We start from the raw sequence: 22,355 nt of genomic DNA on the forward strand, positions 1-22,355 counted from the left end.
TATTTGTAGCTACACTATTTACAAGAATTAACATGTTTTTCCTGACCTTGTGACCTGCTCCTCCTTATAGCCCATTATTAGGGCCCAGAGTTGTTCCTGGTCAGGTCACATGTTATAAATTATTCACATTACACTGTAGTGTACAGGATATAATGGTGTGCGGTAAAACTGGGTCGTGTTCATTAGGCACTAAACGGAAGGAAACAGATTGAAACAGGGTGGGACACCAATACTTGTCCATTAAGAAACCCTCTTTCTTCTGTTGCAATACATTTTAAAAGTGTTGCATGCCCTAATGAACATGACCCATTGTCATGGTCAAATGTTTTGAGAATGACACAAGTCTGCTGCATCAGTTTTTATGATGGCAATTTGCATATATTCCAGAATGTCATGAAGAGTGATCAGATTAATTGCAATTAATTGCAAAGTCCCTCTTTGCCATGAAAATGAACTTAATCCCCCAAAAAACATTTCTACTGCGTTTTAGCACTGCCACAAAAGGATCAGCTGACATAATGTTGTGATTCTCTCGTTAACACAGATGAGAGTGTTGACGAGGACAAGGCTGGAGATCACTCTGTCATGCTGATTGAATAGAATAACAGACTGGAAGCTTTAAAAGGAGGGTGGTGCTTGAAATCATTGTTCTTCCTCTGTTAACCATGGTTGCCTGCAAGGAAACACGTGCCGTCATCATTTCTTTGTACAAAAAGGGCTTCACAGGCAAGGATATTGCTGCTAGTAAGATTGCACCTAAATCAACCATTTATCGGATCAAGAACTTCAAGGAGAGAGGTTCAATTGTTGTGAAGAAGACTTCAGGGCGCCCAAGAAAGTCCAGCAAGCGCCAGGACCGTCTCCTAAAGTTGATTCAGCTGCAGGATCGGGGCACCACCAGTGCAGAGCTTGCTCAGGAATGGCAGCAGGCAGGTGTGAATGCATCTGCATGCACAGTGAGGTGAATACTTTTGGAGGATGGCCTGGTGTCAAGAAGGGCAGCGAGGCAGCCACTTCTCTCCAGGAAAAACATCAGGGACAGACTGATATTCTGCAAATGGTACAGGGATTGGACAGCTGAGGACTGGGGTAAAGTCATTTTCTCTGATGAATCCCCTTTCCGATTGTTTGGGGCATCCGGAAAAAAGCTTGTCCGAAGAAGAAAAGGTGAGCGCTACCATCAGTCCTGTGTCATGCCAACAGTAAAGCATCCTGAGACCATTCATGTGTGGGGTTGCTTCTCAGCCAAGGGAGTGGCCTCACTCACCATTTTGCCTAAGAACACAGCCATGAATAAAGAATGGTACCAACACAACCTCCAAGAGCAACTTCTCCTGTAACGATCCCGGCTGTCTGAGTCGGGTCCTGTCTGGTGACTAGTGTTCCTGTTCGTAATCTCCAGTTTCCCGAGGGTTCGGGAACGCTCCGGGGAGCGCTCTTGTTTTCCGCACCTGCATCCCATCAGCAATCTGCACACCTGGTCCTGATCATCACCCTTCTTAGGCTCTGGCCGAACATCCAGTTCCTGCCGGATCGTTAGCCATGAACATCACTCGTCCGGAACCTTCACCCTACCTCTGCCTGATGGTCGGCGGCTGCCGAGCCATCACTGGACCAACAACTGCACCCTCAACAACTCATCCACGCCGCCCGCTCTGTCCCTGGATTATTCTGCACCTTGTTTGAATCTATAATAAAACCCTCACCTTCGTTCAACTCTCCTTGTCCTGGTCTGCTTCTGGGTTCTGTCTGAGGGAACCGTGACATCTCCCAACCATCCAAGAACAGTTTGGTGATGAACAATGCCTTTTCCAGCATGATGGAGCCCCTTGCCATAAGGCAAAAGTGATAACTAAGTGGCTCGGGGAACAAAACATCGAAATTTTGGGTCCATGGCCAGGAAACTCCCCAGACCTTAATCCCATTGAGAATTTGTGGTCAATCCTCAAATGGCGGGTGGACAAACAAAAACCCACAAATTCTGACAAACTCCAAGCATTAATTATGCAGGAATGGTCTGCCATCAGTCAGGATGTGGCCCAGAAGTTAATTGACAGCATGCCAGGGCGGATTGCAGAGGTCTTGAAAAAGAAGGGTCAACACTGCAAATATTGACTCTTTGCATAAACTTAATGTAATTGTCAATAAAAGCCTTTGACACTTATGGAATGCTTGTAATTATACTTCAGTATACCATAGTAACATCTGACAAAAATATCTAAAAACACTGAAGCAGCAAACTTTGTGAAGACCAATACTTGTGTCATTCTCAAAACATTTGACCACGACTGTACACCTTTGTGGGATTGTCCTTTACCTGTCCAGGTAAGGGGATGGGGGGATGGGTGGGTGGGGGGGGTCTACCCTCGGCTGCTAGGTAGACGGCCCACTCCGATCCGGTCGATAGGAACACTCACTCGCCTCCGTGGCAGTTCAACAACTTTCCTGTTGGGGTTGATGGAGGAAATAAACTGTCACCATTTAAATTTCACTTATCCTATGGGCCTGGTGTTTCCCAGATACAGATTATCTAAACCTAGTCCTTGATTAAATAGCTCTTTCAATGGAGAATCTCCATTGAGAATGCTTTTTAGTCCTGGACTAAGCTTAATCTGTGTCTGGGAAACTGGCTCTAACTGTAACAGTCTAATCTTAGTGGATATTTCCCATATTAATTTTCCATTTAGAACATGATTTCAATATATCCTCAATCTAATTTGAATAATTTTTCTAATTTTAATTTAATACGTCACTATGAAATGCATATGACAGTGTTGTTTCACTATGCCATTTAGTCTACCATGCCCAGGGGTGTTATATCAGTACAGTCATAATGCAAACCGCTACCTCTGTTATGATGGTAGTTATCTGACATGAGCACCTGATGGTAGGTCTTATAACACCTTCATGTTCATGTCATAGTGAAATGTCAAATAAACTGGAACTCACTAATACAATATCTGCATTTTCAACAAATGTTTTATTTGTAAATGTCCATTAGGTAAACCTTCACAGGTCTCAACATTTCTCATCAGTACAGCTAGGACTAAGGCACCAAGTCCATACAAATCAAATCAAACCTTATTTTAAATGCATGATTGATTTCGCGGTGTAGCTCTGATAATTCATCGTGACTTGGCACTATATCTCACACCGTTCATTCGCTCAGAAGAAACAGCAAAGACTTTATCCCACGATGTCCTTTGATCTTCAACCAATCAAAGCTGCCTGTGTGTAAGCTACAGCCAATTAAAGCGGACAGGGTTTTGACACTCAGCCAATCAAAAAGGCCAGTGTTTGGGATACGATAGAATGATAAAATATGATAGATGTAATGTTAAGTAATAAGTAAGAGAGAGAAGACGTGTATACAGTATGTATTTCCTCATTTAGGAAAAACAGGCCTTCTAACAGTTGTGTCATACAGCAGAGAGAGCCAAGACAATTAACTGTTCTTTAATGTTTTATTTCTGCATCTTGCTAAAGAGACTTTGGGCCACTGTGGACGGGCTGACCTGATGATGTAATTCGCTTAAAGTTGATTCAGATAGATAAAAACAATATGAATGTCAACCTGTCTGTTGCACACTCAGTATTTTACAAAAACTCCACAATAGGACGGCATTATCATTCATACAGTGGCTTGCGAAAGTTTTCACCCCCCTTGACATTTTTCCTATTTTGTTGCCTTACAACCTGGAATTAAAATGGATTTTTGGGGGGTTTATATCATTTCATTTACACAACATGCCTACCACTTCGAAGATGCAAGATATGTTTTATTGTGAAACAAACAAGAAATAAGACAAAAAAACAGAAAACATGAGCGTGCATAACTATTAACTTCCCCCAAAGTCAATACTTTGTAGAGCTACCTTTTGCAGCAATTACAGATGCAAGTATCTTGGGGTATGTCTCTATAAGCTTGGCACATCTAGCCACTGGGATTTTTGCCCATTCTTCAAGGCAAAACTGCTCCAGCTCCTTCAAGTTGGATGGGTTCCGCTGGTGTACAGCAATCTTTAAGTCATACCACAGATTCTCAATTGGATTGAGGTCTGGGCTTTGACTAGGCCATTCCAAGACATTTCAATGTTTCCCCTTAAACCACTCGAGTGTTGCTTTAGCAGTATCCTTAGGGTCATTGTCCTGCTGGAAGGTGAACCTCCTCACAGTCTCAAATCTCTGGAAGACTGAAACAGGTTTCCCTCAAGAATTTCCCTGTATTTAGCGCCATCCATCATTCCTTCAATTCTGACCAGTTTCCCAGTCCCTGCTGATGAAAAACATCCCCAAAGCATGATGCTGCCACCACCATGCTTCACTGTGGGGATGGTGTTCTCGGGGTGATGAGAGGTGTTGGGTTTGCGCCAGACATAGCGTTTTCCTTGATGGCCAAAAAGCTCAATTTTAGTCTAATCTGACCAGAGTACCTTCTTCCATATGTTTGGGGATTCTCCCACATGCCTTTTGGCAAACACCAAACGTGTTTGCTTATTTTTTTTCTTTAAGCAATGGCTTTTTCTGCCCACTCTTCCTTAAAGCCCAGCTCTGTGGAGTGTATGGCTTAAAGTGGTGCTATGGACAGATACTCCAATCTCCACTGTGGATCTTTGCAGCTCCTTCAGGGTTATCTTTGGTCTCTTTGTTGCCTCTCTGATTAATGCCCTCCTTGCCTGGTCCGTGAGTTTTGGTGGGCAGCCCTCTCTTGGCAGGTTTGTTGCGGTGCCATATTATTTCAAATTTTTTATAATGGATTTAATGATGCTCTGTGGGATGTTCAAAGTTTCGGATATTTTTTTATAACCCAACCCTGATCTGTACTTCTCCACAACTTTGTCCCTGACCTGTTTGGATAGTTCCTTTGTTTTCATGGTGCGGCTTGCTTGGTGATGCCCCTTGCTTAGTGGTGTTGCAGACTCTGGGGCCTATCAGAACAGGTGTGTGTATATACTGAGATCATGTGACAGATGATATGACTTTATTTAACTAATTATGTGACTTCTGGAGGTAATTGGTTGCACCAGATCTTATTTAGGGGCTTCATAGCAAAGGGGGTGAATACATATGCACGCACCACTTTTCTGTTATTTATTTTTTAGACTTTTTTGAAACAAGTAATTTTTTTCATTTAACTTCACCAATTTTAAATTACAGGTTGTAATGCAACAAAATAGGAAAAACGCCAAGGGGGATGAATACTTTTGCAAGACACTGTAGCAGTCAAGGGGCAGTTTCCTAGACACAGATTAAGCCTAGCCCTTGACTAAAAGGCAAGCTCAATGGAGAATCTCCATTGAAAATGCTTTCCAGGATTAGTCTAATGAAGCTTTCACATGCTATCAGAGTTATCAGAGTTTTGTAGTTCTGAATGTAAAGTTTCACTTGAACGACCCACCAAGTCATAATTACAGGTGGGAAACTCAGAGAAAATGTTGTTACCCGAGTTGCCGCGCTGTGACTTTTTGAACACAATCATGACTTCAATCTTCCCAGTTTCCAACTTCCCACAAGCATGTGAATGCTCCATTAATATTCTGTGTCCTGGGAAACTTCCCCAATAAGTATTTGTGTTAATGTCTGTACATGTGTGTGCGTTAGGGGGAGTACGGATGTGCTTTACTGATGATGTCTCTATAAATTGCATTGAAAGTAAAGTATCTCGCTCTATGTGGTTGGTACCTACCTCTGCTTGGAGCCCTTAGGGTCCATGGTGCTGATGGAGAGGCGGTCTAGTGGAGTATTGGACCCTGGGAAGCTCCTCTTCGTCTTGGTCTCAATGACGTCGTTCTCCCGGCGGTCCAGGTGGTCAAGGAGTAGCAACTTGGCTGTCAAATCCCCTGCTGCCTTTTGCTCACTGGACCTGGCCTGCAGGCCTGACTCCTCTAGAACCACCCGGTCCAGGTACTACAACAACAACAACAATGGGAAAAACACAGAAAGTCAATAGGAACTTCTAACACTGGGTTGGAAGTAAACTATGGGAGAACATAGTGAGGTATAAAGGAACTTCTACCACAAGGTCAAAGTGGATGGTTAGCCAAGATAATGCTCTCAATAGCATTAGCTGCCACACAAAACATTTGCGTTGTGGTATACTCAAATAAAATAAAATAAAATAATATTGTATTTGTCACATGCGCCGAATACAACAGGTGTAGACCTTACCGTTAAATGCTTACAAGCTCTTAACCAACAATGCAGTTTTATGAAAATAGAGTTAAGAAAATATTTACTAAATAAACTAAAGTTTAAAAAAGTAACACAATAAAATAACAATAACGAGGCTATATACTGAGGGTACCAGTATCGAGTAAATGTGCAGGGGTACAGGTTAGTCGAGGTAATTTAGGTAATTTGTACATATAAGGGGGGGGGGGGCTTTGCAAATAGTCCGGGTGGCCATTTTATTAATTGTTTAGCAGTCTTATGGCTTGGGGGTGGAAGCTGTTAAGGAGCCTTTTGGACCTAGACCTGGCACTCCGGAAACCGCTTGCCATGCGATAGCAGAGAGATCAGGCTATGACTTGGGTGACTGGAGTCTCTGACAATTTTTTGGGCCTTCCTCTGACACCGGCTAGTATAGAGGTCCTGGATGGCAGGAAGCTTGGCCCCAGTGATGTATTGGGCCTTACACACTACCCTCGGTAGCACCTTATGGTCGGATGCCGAGCAGTTGCCATCCCAGGCGGTGATGCAACCGGTCAGGATGATCTCGATGGTGCAGCTGTAGAACATTTTGAGGATCTGGGGACCCATGCCAGATCTTTATCATGGTCCAAACACACCAAGACAGTCGTGAGGAGGGCACGACAACACATATTCCCCCTCAGGAGACTGAAGTTTGTTGGTGATGTGGACACCAAGGAACTTGAAGCTCTCGACCCGCTCCACTTACACCCCTGTCGATGTGAATGGGGGCGTGTTCTGCCCTCCTTTTCCTGTAGTCCACGATCAGCTCCTTTGTCTTGTTGTCCTGGCACCACACTGCCAGGTCTCTGAACTCCTCCCTATAGGATGTCTCATCGTTGTCGGTGATCAGGCCTACCACCGTTGTGTCGTCAGCAAACTTAATGATGGTGTTGGAGTCGTGCTTGGCCACGCAGTCATGGGTGAACAGGGAGTACTGGAGGGGACTAAGCACGCACCCCTGAGGGGCCCCCGTGTTGAGGATCAGCGTGGCAGATGTGTTGTTGCCTACCCTTACCACCTGGAGGCGGCCCGTCAGGAAGTCCAGGATCCAGTTGTAGAGGGAGGTTTTTAGTCCCAGGGTCCTTAGCTTAGTGATGAGCATTGTGGGCACTATGGTGTTGAACGCTGAGCTGTAGTCAATGAATAGCATTCTCACATAGGTGTTCCTTTTGTCCAGGTGGGAAAGGGCAGTGTGGAGTGCAATAGAGATTGCATAATCTGTGGATCTGTTGGGACAGTGTGCGAATTGGAGTGGGTCTAGGGTTTCCGGGGTGATGGTGTTGATGTGAGCCATGACCAGCCTTTCAAAGCACTTCATGGCTACCGACGTGAGTGGTACGGGGCGGTAGTCATTTAGGCAGGTTAGCTTCGCATTCTTGCGCACAGGGACTATGGTGGAGGTTGAACATTTCAGTGAAAACACTTGCCAGTTGGGCCGCGCATACTCTGAGTACACGTCCTGGTAATCCGTTTGGCCCCGCGGCCTTGTGGATGTTGACCTGTTTAAAGGTCTTACTCACATCGGCTACGGAGAGCGTGATCACACAGTCGTCCGGAACAACTGATGCTCTCATGCATGCCTCAGTGTTGCTTTCCTCGAAGCGAGCATAAAAGGCATTTAGCCCGTCTGGTAGGCTCGCGTCACTGGGAAGCTTACGGCAGGGTTTCCCTTTGTAGTCCGTAATCGTTTGCAAGCCCTGCCACATCCGACGATCGTCAGAGACGGTATAGTAGGATTCAATCTTGGTCCTGTATTGACGCTTTGCCTGTTTGATGGTACGTCTGAGGGCATAGCGCGATTTCTTATAAGCTTCCGGATTAGTGTCCCACTCCTTGAAAGCGGAAGCTCTAGCCTTTAGCTCGGTGCGGATGTTGCCTGTAATCTATGGCTTCTGGTTGAGGTATGTACGTATGGTCACTGTGGGCACGACGTCGTCGATGCACTTATTGATGAAGCTGGTGACTGAGGTGGTATACTCCTCAATGCCATTGGATGAATCCCGGAACATATTCCAGTCTGTGCTAGCAAAACAGTCCTGTAGCGTAGCATCCGCGTCATCTGACCACTTCCGTATTGAGCGAGTCACTGGTACTTCCTGCTTCAGTTTTTGCTTTTAAAAATGAATCAGGAGGATATAATTATGGTCAGATTTGTCAAATGGAGGGCGCGGAGAGCTTTGTACGTGTCTCTGTGTGTGGAGTAAAGGTGGTCTAGTGTTTTTTTCCTCTGGTTGCACATGTGGCATGCTGGTAGAAATTAGTTAAAACAGATTTAAGTTTGCCTGCATTAAAGTCCCCGGCCACTAGGAGCACCTCTTCTTGATGAGCATTTTCCTGTTTGCTTCTGGCATTATACAGCTCGTTGAGTGTGGTCTTAGTGCCAGCATCGGTTTGTGGTGGTAAATAGACAGCTACAAAAAATATAGATCAAAACTCTCTTGGTAGGTAGTGTGGTCTACAGCTTATCATGAGGTACTCTACTTCAGGCAAGCAATACCTCGAGACTTCCTTAATATTAGACATCGCACCAGTTGTTTTTGGCAAATAGACACACACCACCACCCCTCTTCTTACCGGAGTTCGCTGTCTTGCCGATGCACGGAAGACCCAGCCAACTGTATATTATCCGTGTACAGTTTTTAATGTCCTGTTGGTAGGATAGTCTCGAACGGAGCTCATCCAGTTTATTCTCCAGTGATTGCACGTTGGCCAATAGAATGGATGGTAGAGGCGGGTTACCCACTCGCCGACTAATTCTCACAAGGCACCCGGATCTGCGCCCCCTGTATCTCCGTCTTTTCTTCATGCGAATGACAGGGATTTGGGCCTGGTCCGGAAGCAACAGTATATCCTTTGCATCAGACTCATTAAATAAAACATCTTTGTCCAGTTTGAGGTGAGTAATCGCTGTTCTGATATCCAGAAGCTATCTTCGGTCATAAGAGATGGTAGCAGAAACATTTTGTACTTAAAGGGATACTTCAGGATTTTGGCAATGGGGCCCTTTATCTACTTCCCCAGAGTCAGATGAACTTGTGGATACCATTTTTATGTCTCTGCGTGCAGTTTGAAGGAAGTTGCTAACTAGCATTAGCGCAATGACTGTAAGTCTATGGTATCTGCAAACATGCTGACAGACAGATAGCTAAGCAGGCAGACAGACATATAGACAGACAGACAGAATGTGCCTGTGTCTTCCGTCTCTGATGTGGCTGTTGTTTCTGCCTCCCCTGGGAACAGTGCCGGGTGGTATTTATAGCTCATCCCAGGCAGCGCCACAGAGGGGATGACAGGCCGTCATCTCGCCATTTCGTTCCACATAATCAGATCAAGGAGACAAAATGTTTCCGACCGTCCCGAGGAGAGCCAGAATAAACACCGCCACCACCGGCCGTGGCCGGGCAGATACCTTCCCCAACTCTGCTGCCTGGACCTCCCTCACTCTGCATGCGTGAGTGACCTCACTCAATCACTCACTCAGTCACTCTCCTCTCTGTGCTCCTCCCCTCACCCAGTTTACGATCCTGGGGTGGGAACAAGGAGCAGACCACACCTGGGTTCCAATAGGATTTGCTGTCTTTCAAATACCTTGAGTGTTTGCTTAAGCTTGCATGCCAGTGGACTTAGGTTAGCACAGCTTAAAACAATTTGAACCCAAAACTAGACCAAAAAGGCGCTAGGAGTGTTTTATAGTACTATTATATTATTATGTTCAGGGTCAGGGGTTGTTCCTGGTCAGGTCACTTGGTTGGAAAAAACTCCTGACCCTGGTTATAGTTACTGATACATGGAACTCATATGTGACCAGGTGAACCCATATAACACACACACACACACACACACACACACACACACTGTATCCTGATCTCACCTCTGGGCTCTCCTGGGTGAGGCGAAGACTGTCTACGCTGCAGTGGAACTGAGTCACCGTCAGGAGACAAGAAAGAAGCACATAACCGCAACCCAGCATCTGAAACACACACACACACAGATCAGCATCAGACATACTGAACACATCTGCACTTTACAGTGTACAGAACATTAAATAAAATATATAAAGTTGTAACATAATCATAAATAACAATAATAGTTGTCACATAAAACAAAGATAAATGACATAAAGAATTATAGTAAAACGCTTTGGAGCACCTTAAATTAAATTTTGGGAAAAAAGGCAAATTCAGCTCCATCATTCACTGAATCAGATGGCTCATTCATCACAAAACCAACTGATATTGCCAACTACTTTAATGATTTTTTCATTGGCAAGATTAGCAAACTTAGGCATGACATGCCAGCAACAATTGCTGACACTACACATCCAAGTATATCTGACCAAATTATGAAAGACAAGCATTGTAATTTTGAATTCCGTAAAGTGTGTGGAAGAGGTGAAAAAATTATTGTTGTCTATCAACAATGACAAGCCACCGGGGTCTGACAACTTGGATGGAAAATTACTGAGGATAATAGCGGACGATATTGCCACTCCTATTTGCCATATTTTCAATTTAAGCCTACCAGAATGTGTGTGCCCCCATGCTTGGAGGGAAGCAAAAGTCATTTCGCTACCTAAAAATAGTAAAGCCCCCTTCACTGGCTCAAATAGCATGTTACAAACCCTTAGTACATTTTTGGGGAAAATGGTGTTTGACCAGATACAATGCTATTTCACAGTAAACAAATTAACAGATTTTCAGCACGCTTATAGGGAAGGGCATTCAACATGTACGGCACTTACACAAATTACTGATGATTGGAAGCTTATAAGAACTGATAATAAAAAGATTGCGGGAGCTGTTATGTTAGACTTCAGTGCAGCTTTTGACATTATCGATCATAGTCTGCTGATGGAAAAACGTATGTGTTATGGCTTTACACTCCTTGCTGTATTGTGGATAAAGAGTTACCTGTCTAACAGCACACAGAGGGTCTTCTTTAATGGAAGCCTCTCCAACATAATCCAGGTAGAGTCAGGCATTCCCTAGGGCGGCTGTCTAGGCCCCTTACTTTTTTAAATCTTTATTAATGACCGGCCACTGGCTCTGAGTAAAGCCTGTGTGTCTATGTATGCTGATGACTCACAGTGGTGGAAAAAGTATCCAATTGTCATACTTGAGTAAAAGTAAAGATACCTTAATAGGAAATGACTCAATTAAAAGTGAAAGTCACCCAGTAAAATACAACTTGAGTTTTAAATAATAATTTCAAAAATAAAAAAATATAAATCATTTCAAATTCCTTATATTTAGCAAACCAGAAGGCACAATTGTTTGTGTTTTTTTTAATTTATGGATAGCCAGTGGCACACTCCAACACAGACATCATTTAGAAACAAAGCATTTGTGTTTAGTGAGTTCGCCAGATCAGAGGCAGTAGAGATGACCAGGGATGTTCTCTTGATAAGTGCGTGAATTGGACCATTGCTGTCATGCTAAGCATTCAAAATGTAACGAGTACTTTTGGGTGTCAGGGAAAATGTATGGAGTAAAAAGTATATAACTTTCTTTAGGAATGTAGTGAAGTAAAATCTAAAGTTGTCAAAAATATAAATAGTAAAGTACAGATACCCCAAAATACTACTTAAGTAGTACTTCAAAGTATTTCTACTTAAGTACTTTACACCACTGATGACTCAACACTATACATGTCAGCTACCACAGCAAGTGAAATCACTGCAACACTTAACAAAGAGCTGCAGTCAGTTTCAGAATGGGTGGCAAGAAATAGGTTAGTCCTAAATATTTCAAAAACTAAAAGCATTGTATTTGGGGCAAATCATTCACTAAACCTCAGCTATGTAAATCTTGTCATGAATAATGTGGAAATTGAGCATGTTGAGGAGACTAAACTACTTGGAGTAACCTTGGATTGTAAACGTTCATGATCAAAACATATTGATGCAACAGTAGCTAAGATAGGGGACCTGTAATAATTAGATGCTCTGCCTTCTTAACAATGCTATCAACAAGGCAGGTCCTACAGGCCCTAGTTTTGTAGCACCTGGACTACTGTCCAATCGTGTGGTCAGGTGCCATAAAGAAGGACTTAGGAGAATTACAATTGGCCCAGAACAGGGCAGCACGGGTGGCCCTTAAATGTACACAGAGAGCTAACATTAATATCAATCTATCCTTGCTCAAAGTAGAGGAGAGATTGACTTCATCACTATTTGTTTGTGAGAAGTATTGACATGTTGAATGCACCGAGCTGTCTGTTTAAACTACTAACACAAAGCTCAGTCACCCATGCATACCCCACAAGACATGCCACCAGAGGTCTCTTCACAGTCCCCAATTCCAATACTACATAGAGCCATGACTATATGGAACTCTATTCCACATCAAGTAACTCATGCTAGCAGTAAAATCAGATTTAAAAACGGATAAAAAATACACCTTATGGAACAGCAGGGACTGTGAAGAGATACACACACAGGCACAGACACACGAATACACACACATGATAACATACGCACTATACACACAATTACACATGGATTTCGTGTTGTATATATGTAGTAGTAGAGTAATGGCCCGAAGGCACACACTTAGTGTGTTGTGAAATGTATTGTAATGTTTTTAAAATTGTATATAACTGCCTTAATTTTGCTGGACCCCAGGAAGAGTAGCTGCTGCCTTGACATCCCTAATGAGGATCCATAATAAATACAAATACAAATATTACGTTTGACTGCTTTAGTATGATATGCTACATTAGGTTAGGGGTTAACTTAAGGGTTAAGGTTAGGGTTAAGGTTAGGGTTAAATGGTTAGGGTTAGGGGAAGGGTTAGCTAACATGCTAAGTAGTAGCTAAAAAGTAGTAAGAAGTTGCAAAGTTGCTAATTAGCTAAAACTGTTAATGATGAGATTTGAACACGCAACCTAGACGTTTGCGTTATATGGCTACCTATCCACCCTGACAGTTTGGCCTACAAACTAATATGCTGCTGTGGAAAGGGGAGACTCTCATGAACATGATGGTGTTCTCTGTTTTGCTCTACGACCCCCACAAGTGTAATGGGACTCGTCTGAAGGTAACACATACAAGTGAATGGAAGTATGGAGGTAGCTTTCTTATATCTATAGGACAGACAATTCAAAGCCTTGTTCTTTATGATTTATTTTTGGACTGTCTTTTTTGCCATTTATGAATGTGTTATCCAATGTGTTTCTATGAGCTATACCTAAAGGGGTCCTACGGGCTATACCTAAGGGGTCCTAAAATTCCAAATCAAATAGCTAAATCTTCCATGGTATGACCATCTTAAAACAATCCCCCCACCCCCGACTTAGACTTTTAGAGGTTTTAAGTAACCTACTGTCATACCAAATATAACATATCATACTAATTTCAGTGTCCCAGATTTACGTACACCAATTTAATGTAACCTAACTTAAAGTAAAGCATCATACTAAATGGAGTGGCACGGATTTTAGTTACATATAATATGTTTTGCTCTGAGACCAGGCTGAACGGTGGGGAACAACACTTGCTCAGTAGATCATGCCTTTGCATTATGGATGAGCCTAGTATGTTATATACATTTTTAATGAACAGTACATTCTAAATGGTATGTAGTACAATTATCACACAGTATGTAGGTTTAGTCGAATCAAAACAACTTTTGATTTCACAGAATGTTAACATTCTGTCATTAATCCCCTGTGACAGCTCAGCATTCAACACCATAGTCACCTCTAAGCTCTTTACCAAGCTCGTGGTAGGCCTGATCACTGACGACAATGAGACAGTCTATAGGGAGGAGGTCAGAGACTTGACAGTGTGGTGCCAGGACAACAACCTCTCCCTCAATGTCAGCAAGTAGCTGATCGAGGACTACAGGAAATGGAGGGGCAAGCACACCACTATACACATCGACAGGGCTGTAGTGGGGCGGGTCGAGAGCTAAGGACTTAACATGGTCCACTCACACCAGCACATTCGTGAAGAAGGCATGACAACGCCTCTTACCCCTCAGGAGGATGAAAAGATTTGGCATGGCCCCTCAGATCCTCAAAAAGTTCTACAGCTGCACCATTGAGAGCATCTTGACTGGCTGCATCACAGCTTGGTATGGCAACTGAACCGCCCTCGATTGCAAGGCACTACAGAGGATTGTGCAAACTGCCCAGTACATCACTGGGCCCGAGTTCCCTGACATCCAGGCCCTTTATACCAGGCCGTGTCAGAGGAAAATTATTTTCATAGACATCAGCCCCTCAAGCCATAGACTGTTCACTTTGCTACGTACCAGAGCACCAATTCTGGGACCAAAAGGCTCCTGAACAGCTTCTACCCCCAAAGCCATAAGACTGCTGAACAATTAATGAAATGGCTACCTGGACTATTTGCACTGACTCTATGCACACATTCACACATACTTACACTGGCACTCCAACACACACGTACACACACCGCTCACACCAGTGGAGGCTCCTCAGAGGAGGAATGGGAGGACCATCCTCCTCAGTGAATTTCAGAACAATTTAAATAGTGAAACATTAAGAAAGTTATCCTCCCCCTCACCAAAACATTTATTAAAACACACTGTTTTGCAATGAAGGTCTACAGTAGCCTCAACAGCACTCTGTAGGGTAGCACCATGGTGTAGCCGGAGGACAGCTAGTTTCCGTCCTCCTCTGGGTACATTGACTTCAATACAAAATCGAGGAGGCTCACCCCCTTCCATAGATTTACAGTAATTATGACAAGTTCTGGAGGATGTCCTACAACCTATCAGAGCTCTTGCAGCATGAACTGACATGTTGTTCACCCAATCAAAGAATCCGAGAATTAATCTAGTACTGAACGCATAAGCTACAGCTAGCTAGCACTGCAGTCCATAAAATGTGGTGAGTAGTTGACTCAAAGAGAGGGAAAGACAGTAGTTGAACAGTTTTAATTTATAAAAAAAATTAAGGAAAAGCAAGAGAGAGAGAGAGCTAGCTATATTTCCTTGTATTTTTTTTCACGTTCACTTTCTTAGCTAGCGAATGCAGCTAACTAAATTTAGTTTAGCCTACTCAAACACCCGGCTCAAACAGAGGGGTACTATGTTAGCTAGCTGGCTATGGCTATCCATCACTGTAACCCGTCCAAGTCAAGTCAATTGGTTATATTAATTTATTGCCACCGGGTCCCGCCGGTGTAACTGCTTGCTGCATGATTGTAGCGGTTATACTAATGTTGACTATGACGTCAGCTAATATGGTGACAACGATGTAGGCTGTTTGTAGAGGTTAGCGGTTTTGATGTGAAGGTTTGGCTTGGAAACGTTGTTGCGCCTGGTCACAAAAAGCTGGTGTGTTGTGCACTGAAGTCCACAAGCGAAGGGAAAAGTTGTGAGGAGGAGAGCGCGTAGATGCGAGAAGGAATTATACAACGAGCAAAGTGATCATGCTGTTTGTATGTGGCTGCTATGAAGGTGAACAGTGTTTGCGTGTGATCAGGGGTGTATTCATTCCACCGATTCTGTTGAAAAGCATTTCTTAAACGGAAGCAAACGGTAAGAAAACAGGGATAAACATACCTAAATTTGTCTAATAGAAACTGTTTGCAACTGTTGGACTAATGATTACACCCTAGATCAGCTAGATGCAGGCAAGAGTGTGCAAGGCGGTATTGAATGTGTCACTGTCTGTCACCTTAATTACTCAAATCTTTCTCTCGTCCTGTGCACCTACGTTGTAAACCTTCATTCATAGGCTAGGTTGTAGTAACCTCATGATGGTATAGGGAAAATTAGAGTATCATGTAGTAGCCTAAGCCTATCGATGTTACATTGAGCTATGAATGAAGGTTTACAACGTAAGAGAAATAAGGCCATGCTCATACATTTTTTTATCATCCTCCCTCATCTTAAACGGCACCAACCGCCACTGGCTCACACACACATGCAAATTGACGCCACACGCACGCACACACACACACACTTTCACACTTTCCACACACGCTGTTGCTACTCCACATAATACCTCAACTACCTCGTACCCCTGCACATTGACTCGGTACAAGGTACCAAAGATATGTATATTTATAACTAACCCAAGATAGTATATCTGGGTCATTTACAGTGGGAGCAAATGAAGCATAGTGGGCAGAACAAGCAAGGAAGTGGACAAAGCAAAGCACGAGTTAGCTAGATCGTATTTGCGCGTTGTAGCATGTATTTGCATATTTCCGTTAGGGAACGCCTCTTCTGTAATGTGCGCGTGTGCACAAACTCAATTCGACCTTGCACTCCTTTTAAACAATGCAATTTTTTAAAACTTTGGCAAAGTGTCAAGTCTATAAAACTTAGTGCAATGTGTTCGTAACTCGAACCTTCAGCTCCCTCCACAGATTTTCTATGGGATTAAGGTCTGGAGACTGGCTAGGCCACTCCAGGACCTTAATGTGCTTCTTCTTGAGCCACTCCTTTGTTGCCTTGGCCGTGTGTTTTGGGTCATTGTCATGCTGGAATACCCATCCACGACCCCTTTTCAATGCCCTGGCTGAGGGAAGGAGGTTCTCACCCAAGATTTGACGGTATATGGCCCCGTCCATCGTCCCTTTGATGCGGTGAAGTTGTCCTGTCCCCTTAGCAGAAAAACCCCCAAAATGTTTCCACCTACACGGTGGGGATGGTGTTCTTGGGGTCATAGGCAGCATTTCTCCTCCTCCAAACACGGCCAGTTGAGTTGATGCCAAGAGCTCGATTTTGGTCTCATCTGACCACAACACTTTCACCCAGTTCTCCTCTGAATCATTCAGATGTTCATTGGCAAACTTCAGACGGGCCTGTATATGTGCTTTCTTGAGCAGGGGGACCTTGCAGGCGCTGCAGGATTTCAGTCCTTCACGGCGTAGTGTGTTACCAATTGTTTTCTTGGTGACTATGGTCCCAGCTGCCTTGAGATCATTGACAAGATCCTCCCGTGTAGTTCTGGGCTGATTCCTCACCGTTCTCATGATCATTGCAACTCCACGAGGTGAGATCTTGTATGGAGCCCCAGGCCGAGGGAGATTGACAGTTCTTTTGTGTTTCTTCCATTTGCGAATAATCGCATCACCTTCTCACTAAACTGCTTGGCGATGGTCTTGTAGACCATTCCAGCCTTGTGTAGGTCTACAATCTTGTCCCTGACATCCTTGGAGAGCTCTTTGGTCTTGGCCATGGTGGAGAGTTTGGAATCTGATTGATTGATTGCTTCTGTGGACAGGTGTCTTTTATACAGGTAACAAACTGAGATTAGGAGCACTCCCTTTAAGAGTGTGCTCCTAATCTCAGCTCATTACCTGTATAAAAGACACCTGGGAGCCAGAAATCTTTCTGATTGAGAGGGGGTCAAATACTTGTTGTTGTTCTGTCTCTCACTGTTCAAATAAACCTACCATTAAAATTATAGACTGATCATTTCTTTGTCAGTAGGCAAACGTACAAAATCAGCAGGGGATCAAATACTTTTTTCCCTCACTGTATGTAAGAATGCTGTTCATTGACTATAGCTCAGCATTCAACACCATAGTACCCTCCAAGCTCATCATTAAGGTCGAGGCCCTGGGTCTGAACGCCGCCCTGTGCAACTGGGTCCTGGACTTCATAACGGGCCCCCCGCAGGTGGTGAAGGTAGGAAACAACACCTCCACTTCGCTGATCCTCAACACTGGGGCCCCACAAGGGTGTGTGCTCAGCCCCCTTCTGTACTCCCTGTTCACCCATGACTGCGTGGCCAAGCACGCCTCCAACTCAATCATCAAGTTTGCAGACGACATAACAGTAGTAGGCTTGATTACCAACAATGACGAGTCAGCCTACAGGGAGGAGGTGAGGGCTGTGGGAGTGTGGTGCCAGGAAAATAACCTCTCACTCAACATCAACAAAACAAAGGAGATGATCGTGGACTTCAGGAACATTCAGAGGGAGTACCACCCTATCCACATCGACGGGACCACAGTGGAGAAGGTGGAAAGCTTCAAGTTCATCGGCATACACATCACCGACAAACTGAAATGGGATGAGAGACTGAAAAACAGCTTCTATCTCAAGGACATCAGACTGTTAAATAGCCTTCACTAGCACATTAGAGGCTGCTCTCTATATACATAGATTAGAAATTGCTGGCCACTTTAATAAATTGAACACTAGTTACTTTAATAATGTTTACATATCTTGCATTACTCATCTCATATGTGTATACTGTATTCTATAATATTCTACTGTATCTTAGTCTATGCCGCTCTGTCATTGCTCGTCCATATATTTATTTATATATTCTTAATTCCATTGCTTTACTTAGATTTGTGTGTATTGGGTATATGTTGTGAAATTGTTAGATATTACTTGTTAGATATAACTGCACTGTCGGAGCTAGAAACACAAGCATTTCGCTACACCCGCAATAACATCTGCTAAACATGTGTATGTGACCAATAACATTTGATTTGATGTGATTTGATGATATACACTCCCATCATTTAATGTACTTTTTAAAGCAAAACATAGTTCCATACCTGGATATAAAATAATATTTATCTAATCTATATCTATCGATACCTAGTGTATCATGTTATCAGTCCACCTCTAGAGCATCCAGTGGTGGAAAAAGTACCCCATTGTCATACTTGAGTAAAAGTATAGAAACCTTAATAGAAAGTTACTCAAGTCTAAAAGTATTTGATTTTAAATATACTTAAGTTTTGAAAGTAAATGTAATTGCTAAAATGTACTTAAGTATCAAAAGTAAAAGTATAAATAATTTACAATTCCTTATATTAATCAAATTAAATCAAAATGTATTGCACTGAATAAAACAGGTGCAGACCTTACCGTGAAATGCTTACTTGCAAAGCCTTAACCAACAATGCAGTTTTAAGAAAAATAGAGTTAAGAAAGTATTTACTAAATAAACTTAAGCTAAAAAGTACCTGTAACGAGGCTACTTGCCTTCGGAAAGTATTCAGACCCCTTGACTTTTTCCAAATTTTGTTACGTTACAGCCTATTATAACATTGATTAAATCGTTTTTCCCCCTCATCAATCTACACACAATACCCCATAATGACAAAGCCAAAACAGGTTTTTAAATATTTTTAAAAATATACGATTACATCATCGAGTCTTCTTGGGTATGACGCTACAAGCTTAGCACACCTGTATTTGGGGAGTTTCTCCAATTCTTCTCTGCAGATCCTCTCAAGCTCTGTCAGGATAGATGGGGAGCGTTGCTGCACAGTTATCTTCAGGTCTCTCCAGAGATGTTAGATCAGGTTCAAGTCCGGGCTCTGGCTGGGCCACTCAAGGACATTCAGAGACTTGTCCCGAAGCCACTCCTGCGTTGTCTTGGCTGTGTGCTTAGGATCGTTGTCCTGTTGGAAGGTGAACCTTCGCCCCAGTCTGTGGTCCTGAGTGCTCTGGAGCAGGTTTTCATCAAGGATCTCTCTGTGCTCCGTTCATCTTTGCCTCGATCCTGACTAGTCTCCCAGTCCCTGCTCCTGAAAAACATCCCTACAGCCTTATCCCATCTGAACAATATATAAAACAGAGCTAGCTGCAACCACCATGCTTCACCGTAGGGATGGCGCTAGGTTTCCTCCAGACATGAAGCTTGGCATTCAATCTTGGTTTCATCATTTACATTTTACATTTTTGTCATTTAGCAGACGCTCTTATCCAGAGCGACTTACAGTTAGTGAGTGCATACATTTTTTTGTTCCCATACTGGCCCCCCATGGGAATCAAACCCACAACCCTGGCATTGCAAGTGCCATGCTCTACCATGCTCTCATGGTCTGAGAGTCTTTAGGTGCCTTTTGGCAAACTCCAAGCGGGCTGTCATGTGCCTTTTACTGAGGAGTGGCTTCCGTCTGGCCACTCTACCATAAAGGCCTAATTAGTGGATTGCTAAAGAGATGGTTGTCCATCTGGAAGGTTCTCCCATCTCCACAGAGGAACTCTGGTGCTCTGTCAGAGTGACCATTGGGTTCTTGGTCACCTCCCCGATCAAGGCCCTTCTCCCCCGATTGCTCAGTTTGGCCGGGTGGCCAGCTCTAGTTAGAGTCTTGGTGGTTCCAAACTTCTTCCCATCTCCACAGAGGAACACAATTTTCTTGTTTTTCAAATGTATGGATACCCAGGGGCACACTCCAACACTCAGACATTATTTACAAAATATGCATTTGTGTTTAGTGAGTCCGCCAGAGACAGTAGGGTTGACCATGTGTTCTCTTGATAAGTGAATTTGACCATTTCCCTATCCTGCTAAGCATTCAAAATGTAACGAGTACTTTTGGTTGTCAGGGAAAATCTTTGGAGTAAAAAGTACAATATTTTCTTTAGGAATCTAGTGAAGTAAAAGTAAAAGTTTTCAAAAATATAAATAGTAAAGTAAAGTACAGATACCCCAAATAACTACTTAAGTAGTACTTTAAAGTATTTTTTACTTAAGTACTTCACACCACTGCTTGCATCCCGGTCCAAATGACCAAGCAGTAAATCAACCGAAAAGCTGGTCAAAATAACTGAATTTCTCTATTGGTCCATAGAATACCTTTTGGAACACCTTTCTCAGACTGTAAAATCAAGTGGTACTGTTTGAAACCATGTCGTGTTCTCACAGTGTATGTTTTAGACTTGACTGGCAAAGGGTATTGTCCAGCAACATCAGCTAATTTTAGCATTTTCCATTCCCAAAAATAAACACCTCCACCCATCACATGCACTCTTCCCAATGTACGTACTCCAACATTCTCACAAAGACACACTCACACTCTCCATACGTCACAAACATTCTTTACGCACACACAAAACACTCAAATTCTTCCATTCACAAAAATACAGATCAAACTAATTTTCTCACTAATTGTGAACTTATGCAAGGTTTACAACCACCACTCAATAAAACTGTCACTCATCATCACTCATCTTTCTTCTGCTGTATTCTATACTGCACACATTAACATCTCTCAAGAACACCTGCACACATACACATAGGTGTGATGAACATACACTCTTAGAAAAAAGGATTCTGCAGCTGTCCCTTAGGAGAACCCTTTTTGGTTCCAGGTAGAACTATTTTGGGTTCCACGTAGGACCCTCTGTGGAAAGGGTTCTACATGGAACCCAAAACGGTTCTACCTGCAACCCAAAGTTTTTTTTCAAAGGGTTCTCCTATAGGGACAGCCAAAGAACCCTTTTTGGATATAGATAGCATCTTTTTTTCTAAGAGTGTACACACCTGCGCTACATCCATGCATTCATGCATACATATATCCATGCATGTCTGAGCACCCACTTGTGCACAGAGTGCCCCGTAAGTTATATTGTACTCACCTTTTGTTATAGACAGTCTGGAACACACACAACACACAGGAGGAGAGAGAGGATGTTGAAAAGTTCCTGGAATTTCTCACGTTCCAACTTTTCTCTCCGTTCACTTGTTCCTTGTGTTGACTTTCCCCATTTTATAGGCTCCTCTGGAATCTCCACTCCAATCGGTGGCCGCGATTCCTCTGACATCATTTCTCCTCGTTTTCCACTGCTCCTTGTCCTAAACCCTCTCACATTTTCATTCTCATCACCCCAGGGCTGGGGCTATTACCTGGTAATGGGAACTCTGGGGAGTAGCTGGGCGGCCAGGGGGAGGTGAGGGCTGTTGACCCCCCCGCCCCCCTCCCTCCGCTGGGCAACAGAGTTAATGTCCCAGAAATCAGAGGGAAAGGTCAAGTCCCGTTGCCTGATGAGGTGCGTGCTGTCGGAATGACGGTCTGTAAAGCCACAGAGGTGAGCGGGAGATGGAGGTAGCTGCTGGAAAGAGAGAGAGATCAGGGACAGTTTATCTTTCCTCTATCTCGCTCAGATCCATAAACTTCACAGGGATCAGTCTGCAGCCCAGGCTCGTATCTCCCTTGTCCGAAATAAACTAATGATAGCTACTCCTTGTCTAAACTGAAGTCAGATCCTCCTGACCTATACACTGACTGTACGCAGTCATATATCAAGCCCGATGAACCGTCTAGGTCTCCATCTAGGTCTCTGTCAGTCTGTCCGTCTGTCTGTCTCTGTCTATCTGAGCTAAACCTGTGGATCCTGTGTCCCCTTATGTCCAACTTGGACCTCCAACTTAACTTGTCTTCAGTTCAAACTCACATCTCATGTCGGTTGATCTCAACTCAAATCCAG

The 22,355-nt window shown here is 43.4% G+C and overlaps 1 protein-coding gene across 1 annotated transcript; it reads right to left on the reverse strand.

Moving 5' to 3' along the window:
- Positions 1-2,360: 2,360 nt before the first annotated feature.
- Positions 2,361-21,593, reverse strand: LOC121568216 (osteocrin-like). Its single transcript, XM_041878771.1, has 4 exons — positions 21,507-21,593; positions 10,064-10,162; positions 5,687-5,907; positions 2,361-2,445 (listed from the first exon to the last, which is right to left on the reverse strand). The coding sequence occupies exons 2-4, from the start codon at positions 10,160-10,162 to the stop codon at positions 2,361-2,363; spliced, it is 405 nt and encodes a 134-aa protein (XP_041734705.1). The 5' UTR covers positions 21,507-21,593.
- Between the last annotated feature and the right edge of the window lie 762 nt (positions 21,594-22,355).

Source organism: Coregonus clupeaformis, chromosome 6, assembly GCF_020615455.1.
Source record: "Coregonus clupeaformis isolate EN_2021a chromosome 6, ASM2061545v1, whole genome shotgun sequence".
NCBI lineage: Eukaryota > Metazoa > Chordata > Actinopteri > Salmoniformes > Salmonidae > Coregonus > Coregonus clupeaformis.